Below are 11,345 nucleotides of genomic sequence, written 5' to 3' on the forward strand. Positions count from 1 at the left end.
GTTATTATATATGCATGTTAAAAATAATTAATCTATATTTATATGTTAAATATAAGTAAATTAATTTTGAATCAAATAGCATTTATTTTGTAGGCAAATTAAAATAGTAGTTACATTATTTTGGTCAAGTTAAACAGTGCCTAAATTATTTCGTAAAAACTAAACCAAGACAAATTATCACCATTAAAATGAAACAATAGATCGTTATTTTTTTATTTGATTAAACAATAGGTAAATTAAGTTGAATATCAGAGTGCGCAACGAACGAGACTAACAAAATAAGAATATTATTAAACAAACGAGAATGCCGAAACGGCTACAAAACCCTAAGAGACTACATTGTGACTAACTTATTCTCTCTGAATAACAAAGCTCTCTATTTATAATAAACTAACCCTAGTCCCTAATAAGCAAGGAAATGAAAACCTAATTCTAATGGGCAAGAAACTCTAATATCCTTGACCCACAAGAAAACCATAAACAATAATAAAATAATAATTAATTTTCCAACAGCCCCCGTCATACTCATGGCGGTACATGTCATGAGTTTGCCAACAAGTAGATGCAGATGCAAGACTCCAAATTTCAGTGCTAGTGCCGATGCCGATGCCGATGTCGATGCCAATGCCAATGCCAATGCTGATACCGATGCTGATGTCAATACAAATACCAATGCTAATGCCAATTCCAACTTCCGAACAAACAAACAAAAATTCAATTCACCACGTTCACAACGTCACTTGAGTGGTCTCCAATCCAAGTACTCGAGCGATCGTCGCGGTAGGAACAACAGACCAGCCAAACAAAAAACTCAACAGTAGCTCCAATTAACAAGTCCCAATAGCAGCAACATGTGAGCTCGAAACATTTAAAAAAAAAACAACCAATTTTTTTTCTTGCCCGTGTGGGCACAAAGTCAAAACCTCAAAAACAAAGCATTTTCTTCTATTTCCCTTTTGTCTTTTCCTCCTCATTTTTCTGTTTCATTTCGTTTTTCCTTTTTTTTTCTATTTTTTTTCTTTTTCTGGATCTTCTTTAAAGTTTCAAACAGCAGCAATACTGCAAAATGGATTTTGCAGCTGCAGCTCTGTATGACGGCCTTCAACAGGGCAAACTACATATGCTGGTCAAATTCAAACGGGTCTGATACAGTGCAAGTGCAAACAGTCGGATTTGTGCTGGGATTCAAGTGGTGGTTCTGCAAGGTGGGGGCGAACTCGATCCAAGTGGTCCTCGGGTCTGGGCGGTGATGCAGCGGTGGGGCTGGATGGATTCGAATATGCAGGGAAGCAGCAGATTCAACAGGTGGTGGAGTGGACAAATAAATTTCAGCAGCGGGTCCGTGCAGATGCAGATGGTGGTTCAACGGTCCATATGCAAAAATGTTGTGGGATGCGAGTCAGGTGCAGGTTCATAAGCAGGAGTACAGAACAAGAATGAATGATGACAAAGGCAAACAAATTGATACCAACGAGAACGGATTGAACCCTAAGGATCGAACCCGCTCTGATACCAAGTTGAATATCAGAGTGTGCAATGAACGAGACTAACAAAATAAGAATATTATTAAACAAACGAGAATGTCGAAATGGCTACAAAACCTTAAGAGACTACATTGTGACTAACTTATTCTCTATGAATAACAAAGCTCTCTATTTATAATAAACTAACTTTAGTCCCTAATAAGCAAAGAAACGAAAACCTAATTCTAATGGGCAAGAAACTCTAATATCCTTGGCCCACAAGAAAACCATAAACAATAATAAAATAATAACTAATTTTCCAACAAATTATATTGTAGGTACATTATGTTTGTAAAAAAAAAAAAAAATAGGAAAATTGAAAGTAGTAGATATATTATTTTTAACCAAATTTCCTTTATTTGTAGGTGAATTATTTGCATGCATTATATATATTATAAATTTCTTTTGAATCAAATAACATTTCTTTAATTTTATAAGTAAATTATTTTGCATGTATTATTACTGGACAAATTTTATAGTGCCCTTTCAGATTTTCATTTGGGTAAGAAAATGACAAGATTAAATTAAAATTGTAAAATGTTATGCAAATTTGAAAAACAAGTACAAAATCTTAACGAAAGTATAACATTAGTGCTGTTTTTTTTGTTCCAAGAAGCATTAACATAGAATTTGTTATGATATATCAATATGCAATGATTTTAAACTTTAATGCATTTTTTTAACTAATCCCTCCCTTCAAATCTGCATAGAATTTAATGTATACATTAAAACTGTAATTAGGGGTGTTTAAGGCATCTAAAAAATGCAAAATGTGTAAAGGCAAATAGAATTAATGAATTTGCTTATGTGGAGCTTAGTCATTGGGTTTTATTCAGGTAAAAAGACTATGTTGGGTTTTATGTAAAGAAACTTGAATTTCAGGGGCTAAAGTCATATTTTCAGTTATTTTTAAAACCCACAAGAGTCCCCTGTTTCCTGTTTTTCTCAATAACTAATTGCAATCCCCTATTATTTAAGGTCCCATTAGGTTTCGCCTCACGCTTAGGCGGGGTGATCCATGGAACGCCTCGCTTACACCTCCGCCTTTTAATACATTGATGCTTTATTATGCTTTGTCTTCACTCAACGTCTCATTTCAAACAATTTGATGGACTCATCTTCTGTTTTTATAGCTGTCATGTTGGATATGAAACACAAAAACTTTATCTAATTTCTTAGTGATTGGCAGTGGCATACATTGAGAGTATAAAAATTATATAGGTTTTTATCACAAATAATTCCTGAAATTGACATAGTCCATTAAGATGATTTTTGAATTTGAAAATCAATCAATGTTGTCCCAAAAAATAAGTAGTGTAAATCAATGTCGTTCTTCTGTTTGAATTTCGTGCACCTTATGAGCCCCACACTCCAAATATTTTGATGACATGTGGATTAAAATTTAATTTTTAATTTAAATAAAAAGAAAAAACTCGACTCCATCCTTTTACTCCGGGGCCATCAAGAGTCGCCGGAAAGTTAGAGCACATGAATTCAATCTCCCCAGCGTCGCAAAAGGGATGCTACACAATTCAAGATGGATTTCCTTGTAAGTTGAATATAAGCATGTTAGCAGCAGCCTTGTGGATGAATGAATGAACATAGTTGCCTCTTTCCCTTACTCTTTAATTTCCTGCAATCCCCTTTCCCTCTATGTTAATTTCCTGCAATTGTCCCCTTACTTTATGTTAATTTGATGCACTTCCTCCTTATCAGAATACACATTCCACACACACCGGAAGCATCCATTGCCGCAGCAATCGTGTAGCTCCGGCTTCTCGGGCAGCGGAGCCGCTGCTTTGCTTCTTTTTCTTCTTCTCTCGACTTCGCTAATTTTATTGGCTGATTTGATTGTTGGTGCTGTATCCCCTCCGCGGTCGGCCATGGATTTTCTTTGGATGGTGGAGCGATCGGAGAAGGGTAGTCGTGGTTGTCGTGTTTGGAGAAGAAGATGGTTTTTGTAGTTGTGTCTTCTATGTTAGTCGAAGCAATCTCGTTTTTTGAAAAGGTTATGGAGATGAAGCAAAGCAGCAAATCACTGATTGGTACCAAAAACTGCCGGTTGAAGTCAAGGAGACAGAATATGGGTTTGGGGAATTCATCAATCTGTTTGGTTGCTGGGTGCGAAGACAAAGACGACGACTATGATTAGTTTATTTTTGGTTTTTTTTTGTTGTTGTTGTTGTTGTTGTTTATTTATTTTTAAACACATTGCTTTTTTTAAAAAAAAAATTAAAAATTAACTTTTTGTTCCACATGGCGAACCAGGATCCTCTCCTGAGCAGTTCCTTAAGGATTCTGTAATCATATCCATTCATCGTATATCGTGCAGTCAGAAATTATATTCTCCAGTTATATTCTAAACTGGAGCTTAAACCAAATTGTTCTTTTGTTTGGCGCAGCAACCGAGGGGCAAAATGGTTTGTAGGCTCCGAAACCAAGTTGCGCATTTAGGATGATCCTTAGATTCCCCTCCCCTTCTCATTCCGGCTGTTCTTTTCAAAGCCCGTAAGGAGCCCTATGTCATTGGCGGTTGGCCTGATTGACCAGTCTACAAGGAATTGGAATTCTGAGTTACTTTCTTCCACTTTCTCGGTCAATGAGGTGGATCTCATTCATTTCATTTCTCTGAGCATACCCAACATTGAGGATCATCTTTCATAACACTTTGATATTAATGGGAGATTTTTCATTAAATCTACATACCACGTAGCTTGTGAATGGCTATTATCATCTTCGCCGCGGCAACCTATTCCTCATCTGGGTCTGTTTCTTCTCCTCTCTAGATAGCTTCGTGGAAGGCTAATGTCCCCCCAAGGTACGTATGATATTTTTGAGGTTGTGTAAGGATATCATTCCCACCAAATTCAACATTTCCTCATAACGCATTCCTAACGACCTGTTGTGCACTTTCTACAACGCCTATGGCGAATCCACATCCCACACTCTCTGAGACTGTCATTTCGCTCCTCAGTGCTTGGTCCCCTCCACCGTGTTCTTCACTCCTGTTATCATAATCATATTCCAACATTCATATTCCAACAACTCCCTCTCTTTCTATGCTTGGGCATCAGACTTGGCATCCTATCTCCCTCATGATAAGTTGGAACTTTTCAAGGTCATCTGCTGAGCGATTTGGAATTGCAGAAACTCGATGCTTTGGGAGGGCAGGTGTGACTCCCCAAAAGTGGCGGTCTCTTGCACGACAACGTGGTGGCAAGAATTTGTTTGATTAAATGCGAACCATCCATCTCACGATGTTGCAAATTTGTCACCCTCCAGATGGATCACTCCTCGGTCATGTCAACTGAAACTTAATTTTAGCAGGGCTTGGAATCGGGATAGCCTTATTGGTGGAGTGGGTGTAATTGTCCGCGAGGGGAATGGCAACTTGTGATAGCCTTTTGTAAGAAATTTCCCAATGTTCTATCTTTTCTGCAGGCATAGGCTATTGCGACTAGAGAAGGTGTGGCCTGGGCGACGAACAAGGGTTTTTGTAATTTACTAATTGAAGGTGATTCTCTTCAAATTATTGGCGTGCTGTAGAATCCCTCGACTAATCTCTCCTCTCTGGGTCAGATTATCGAGGATACCAAAGCTTAGCTCCCCTCGATCACTGAAGATTTTGTACCCACATCTGTCGTCAGGCCAACAACGTGTCTCATCGTCTAGCTCGCTACAGTTTGTCTTTAGGTAGTGAGTCTGAATGGTTATCATCTCCCCCTCCTTTTATCTTGAATCTCCTTGTAGAGGAAAGTTTGTTATTAGGGTGAGTGTGCTTCTTCCTACATGAACTCTTGCTGTACTTCGTAATTTCGAGACTGAGGTTCCCTTTTTGGGCCTCGGTCAGCTATCTAATACACTATCGATTTCTATAAACAAAAATATATAAAAAACAAAAAAACAAAAAAACAAAAAAAAAAATAAAAAACAAACAAACAAACAAACCTTTCGCTCAAGCAAAAAGACGGACATCCTCTAGGCTATGGGTGTGGAGGGAGAAATTCTTCAGTATGCGGGGAATATGACACGGTACATCAAATGTCATAATATAAGTGGTTATAGTTTTGTTTTTAATATCCAGCCACTTGTATTATAATCGTTAGTATACCAGACTGAGTTCTTGGTACATAGACAAATTTCTTGTGAGGAAACCGCACAAGAATAAATTGTAGTCATTGTTCTCCCTGTGGAGTACCAGATAATTGTAATGAGATTTTCTACAATTTTATTATTTGAAACATTCATTGTTGAAAACCATCAAATCTCGAAAGGATGGAGATTGGACAAGTTCTTGGAAAGAAATAATATGATTTTAATGATATTCAAATTTTTACTACTTGTTGGCTAAGTGCGGATCAAGTTTAGAGGTACTGCCATATTTTTCAATTGCAACATGAAAGCACGTGTAGATTTTTGGTGATTAGAATATTTCTCTGCAGTTTACTGTGTCTCTAGTTCAACTATCTCTTAATGAAATTTAAATTAGAAAATTTCACTTGTAATAAAAAAAATAAAGATATGAAAAATCATATTTTATGCTTAAATGATCCGAGCGGATCCTTTGAAGGTCGAGTTGTAGCCGTTTTTGGTGAATAAAATATTGTTTTGGCTACAATTGAAGTGATGAGTAGATTTTATATTATATATATAATTATATTCTTAGTATATTTTGGTTATTATTTTGGAAGAATTTTGATACTTTAAATTGTATTTTCAATATAGGACTTTCAATTTCCTCTAGAGCAAAACATGATCAAATTGATGAATTTTGGAGTAATTCTAGTTGGAGAACGTTCGTGAGTCACTTAGCTTGATCATGTCAAAATATCAGATTTTTCCACTGAGTAGTTATTTTCTAGCCATAGAATGAATGAGTAGTGCACGGTGCTAGAAAAGTGACTTTTGGTCTTAATTGGGAGTTTTGAAGCCCACGATGGCCTATTTTGGTTTCGGCCCCTTCTGGAGATGTATTCAAAACGCTCCGATCTTTAAAACAAGTTATCATTAGGGATGGCAACAGATCGGTTTGGGGACAGAAATGCTATATCCATCCCATAACCGTGAAAATTAACCATATCCATAACCACAAATTAATCATCGCGTATTATCCATAACCATACCCACCGGATAACGGATTTCACATCGGTTAACGGTAATATTCATCTTCGTTAATACAAAAAATATATTCGCCTAATTGAGGAATGATAGTTTAGTAAATATTAATTTTGTCATTAAATATTTGATGTATAAAATGATTTAATTAATGGATCTTGTGAAACATAAAAATTAAAGCTAAACATTGATAATGTTGGTTGCAATTCGTCTTTAATATTATTTAACTCTTTGACAAAAAAAAAGATAATGTTGGTTGATCTTTGATATCTCGCATAAATACTATAAAATTCTCATAGATTTTGATTCATATCAAAACTTTTGAACTTTTCCACAAAATGCAACTCACACAATGTAATTTTTGTATTCTCAAGGTAATAGATTCGGTGAATAATGAATATACATACATATATATATATATATATATATATTACATATTATTCGGTTCGGATTTGGGTACAGATATGGATTAGGGACCCCTATAACATATCCAAAACCATAACCGAATAATATTCACGGTTGTTCCCCATACCCAAAATATACCCGAATTTTCATACCCAAATACAATCCATTCTGACGGTTATCCACAATTATCGGGTTTAATGGTTAGAATTGCCATCCCTAGCTATCATGGGCTAGATTTGGAGGATATTTGAGGTTAAAACGTGGCTGGTCAGTTCCCTTACAGATTCTCCTAGCTTAATTAGGACTTTATTTTCTAGTATATTTTATTATTATTTGGTTTCCTAGTTGGAACAAAAGACTTTTATTTAGGGATTATGCGATAGCTTATGTAAAAGGATATAAGGCTTTGGCCGGCCCTAGTTTTTCTACTTTCTCTTTTATGCAACTTTGGAGATAGGAAATTGGTTAGGGTTCTTTAATAATTTCAGACTATTACTTTAAGGTGTTTTCATTCTTTTTATTCATAATAATATTTTCTAATATTTTAATTATGAATATGCCTAACTAATCCATTTTGCTAGGGCAAAGCCTTGAGCCTTAGCATGAATATGTAAATTTTTATTTGATTGCTTAGGATTGATTGCATGCATGCTTTGACTTATTGATCACTGTGCTTAAACTGTCACATCCCGGGCTCGACTCTGCCGTAGCACGATATTGTCCGCTTTGGGACCCGACCACGCCCTCACAGTTTTGTTTTTGGGAACTCACGCGAGCAGAACTTCCCAGTGGGTCACCCATCCTGGGAATGCTCTGGCCCCCTTCTCGCTTAACTTCGGAGTTCTTATGGAACATGAATCTAGTGAGCTTCCAAAATGCCTCTTGCTAGGTAGAGATGAGAATATACATATAAGGCTTACATGATCCACTCCCCTGGACGATGTGGAATGTTACATAAATTATCTAATTGTCTTAATGTTGGATCACCATTAAGATCTTTAGAAAAGTAATTTGATGCAATTTTGGTCGGAACGTTCCCTGAAATTGACGCTGGCTTCTTGTGGTTGATAATTGTAATTTCACTTAAGATGAACACCATGTCTTAAGGGTTGCATGGTTTTTCAAAGGGTTTCACAAAAAATATTGAGTCCCTCATGTTCATATTTGATCCGAACGTCTGGACGGATTGCATGTTAGATATACGTTCGATTTTGGAGGTTCCAAGTAGAATATATATTAGGAAAACCTAACATTCAAAGGGGCATGTGTATATCATAAGTAATTGGTAAAAATACATAAGATTGCTAGGTGAAGGTGGAACCCTAGTGCTTTTATAAATTGGTATTTAAAACTCTTTTCTTTTATCGTATTAATTTTGGGCGAGTTTACTATTTCTTTTTAATTAAAATTTGTTTTTAATATCACCCAAATTCAAAATCTCATTTCTCAATTTTTAATTTTAAGTAGTTAATTAGGAATTGTTTTTACATAAATTATTTAAATAGTCATTGTGGAGAACGTCATTGCATGAGCATTTATACTACAAAATCATTGTACTCTTGCAAGTATTTTGTGTGATTTTAACCTCTTTTTGTAGGTACTAAAAATCCTATCACGAAGCTAAAAGGAAGGGAAGATTCGTACTCTAAAAAAGGGTAATGCTAGGGAGATTAAATTTGTAGACTAAATTTTGGAAATTAAAGGACATGGAAGTTGATGATTGATTTATTACTTAAACATTGATAAATGTGCTCATTCCTATTGGTGACACATCATTTAATTTGTAAATTTAGTTTCCAAATTTAGTCTCTCTAGCATTACCTTCTTAAAAATAAATAGCTACGTACAAGGGTACAAGCCTCCACTTTAAATGAAACCAACAAAGAACAACGAAATAAGGAGGCTTCTCCAAACGAATAAATCATAATTTATTGACTGATATTGATTTTGAAGGCAATTAGCAAGATTTTTAATTGTATTATCCCTTGAATAATCGCCAAGGAGGTATAATCAGAAAATTTTTTGTCATCAAAATGTATGTAGTTTTGTTAAAAATATAAAAAACTGATTTGACTGAAAAGTATACAAAATTGATTCTACATGTATTTTAAACTAATTATGTAAAAATGATCAATAATAGGTTGGACGGATTCTAGAAATAAAGGATACAAACTTATTCTATATATAATTTTGTAAAAATGGTCAATGAGGATTTGAGCTGATGACACAGATTAATTTCTTGAAAGTTGTATGGGTGCTATAATAATAAACATAATTGTTTAGGGTATGACTAATATTTTAACAAATTGTTTCCATATTTTAGGTTATTGTTTTTGTCTCTCCTAGAAATGTTTAAAAACTAGGGGAGTTGAAATACTACTAGACCCACCCCAATGTCCTATTTTCCCACCACATGATAATCCCACCCACCACATAAAATTAAAAAAGTAAAATGTTATTTCCCCACCCACCATTATTCCCAAAATAACCATAATTTTTTTTAAATAACTCTGATATATCTTTAAATAATATTATAAATAAATAAATAAAAATATAAAAAATGAAAGAAAATGCAAGACCTAAGACCTAGACATTCATCATCTCCTTCACACCTAATGCTGCAAAAACCCCAGATCCCCAAACCACTCTTCTTCCTCTCTTTTTTTTTTTTTTTTTGTCAAAACCGCAGATCTCACGTCCAATTCTCTTTTTTCTCCATTGAAGTTTCTCGCCTTCATCTAGCACACGCCCATTCCTTCTTCCAACCTTTCCGTCGATTCTAACCCATATATTTCCCAACCTCTTTCCACCAAAGATATCACACCCCACCCACCATTATTTATTTATTATTTTAGTACTGAATTAAATAGGGGTTTAAGAATCTTCTTTTAAAAGGATAAATATATTATTAACATTTTCATTAAATGATGGGTGGGGAAATAAGACACCGGGGTGGGAATATCTATATATTTTTGTCTCCATATGTAAGGCTTTCAAAAAACTACTTAAACAATTTAAATGCCGTTTACCAAAGAAAATAAACAAATTAAATGTCTACCCAAATAATACGTAACAATATATCAGGGATTTGGTGGCGTGATTTTGTGAACAACCAAAATTTATTGATATCTTTTATCCTATACGGCATTATATTTCAAATTGTAAAGGGATTTTAAAATTTTCAATTATTGAAATGACCACATAGATCAAATATTGAAGCTATCAAATTAGAAGTAGTTAACAAGAAATGCAATCCTTGATTATTATATCAAATTTATTTTTCTCTTATGACAAGAGAAGAATACATCAAGAGCGCAATACTTTGGCAATTGCTGCAGCCACATAAGCAACATCATGGAGAGCTTGGCTTTCGTCTTTGAAAGGACTGCCGCCGGAAAAACCTCTTTCGCATGAATCTGCGTTTGTGACGACATTAATCATGGCTAGCTCTGCTGACTTATAATCATCTTTAGGGAAAGCTTCAACGGCGTCAGGAATATGAAGATGAAAAATATCGGAGTAGTTTAATCTGCAGTTTGTTGCGGGTGTATTTCCCGGCTCTCTATCGATCAGCTCCTCGACTTGGAGATTAGCTTCGCGTGCCTTAGCCCTAACTGCATCAACCATTATGATGCCTAAGCCTTTGACATCTGCTTTGGCGCTTCGAGGGTCTGATTGAAGTGTAGAGACACAAAGATCGGGATATGGTGTTTGGTTGCATGTTTGTGCGATCAGATTGGCATCCATTGGAAAGAAGACCGTCAGCCTGTTGCAGTGGCTGGTTGGAAGAAAGACAACTAGACAAACAATTTGAATGAGAAATATCAGTGTTTTTGTTGAAGGAGAGTTCAAATTATTCATCATCTTTTCTTTTCTGGTGAGCACAGAAAAATAGGGTAAACTTTAGGACTTCAGTATTTTGTGGTTGGCTTATAGAATATTGGGGGGGGGGGGGGGTGGGGGGGGGGCGGTATATATAGCAATACAGGAAGGCTAAACTAGGATAGAAATATCAAAACCCAATCAGAGTTATGTCAACATAATTCCTTAAAAGTTAAAATAATGAAACCTAAATTTTAATAAAATGACATAAAACAAAATCCCTTAATAAATAAAATATTTTCCTTTTTTATTTTCGGATCGGATTAATCTACAAGAGCCCAGTATGAGATCTTCATCAATATTAATTGGTGGTGTCACAATCACTTTATATAGAGTAAATCAATCGGATTTTTGTACACAAGGGCCAGTTTGGTGAGTTAGCTAGGATAGGTGATTTTCTTTTGAAAATACGTACGATAT

At 35.3% G+C, this 11,345-nt stretch overlaps 1 protein-coding gene across 1 annotated transcript; it reads right to left on the bottom strand.

Moving 5' to 3' along the window:
- Positions 1-10,270: 10,270 nt before the first annotated feature.
- Positions 10,271-10,971, bottom strand: LOC126616501 (cell wall / vacuolar inhibitor of fructosidase 1-like). The gene has a single exon (XM_050284580.1). The coding sequence runs from the start codon at positions 10,905-10,907 to the stop codon at positions 10,350-10,352; it is 558 nt and encodes a 185-aa protein (XP_050140537.1). The 5' UTR covers positions 10,908-10,971; the 3' UTR covers positions 10,271-10,349.
- Positions 10,972-11,345: the final 374 nt, after the last annotated feature.

The sequence above is a fragment of the Malus sylvestris genome, chromosome 3, assembly GCF_916048215.2.
Source record: "Malus sylvestris chromosome 3, drMalSylv7.2, whole genome shotgun sequence".
In the NCBI taxonomy this organism is placed as follows: domain Eukaryota; kingdom Viridiplantae; phylum Streptophyta; class Magnoliopsida; order Rosales; family Rosaceae; genus Malus; species Malus sylvestris.

Coding starts and splice junctions, on each gene's coding strand:
- LOC126616501 (XM_050284580.1), bottom strand. CDS start 10,907: ATGATGAATAATTTGAACTCTCCTTCAACAAAAACACTGATATTTCTC.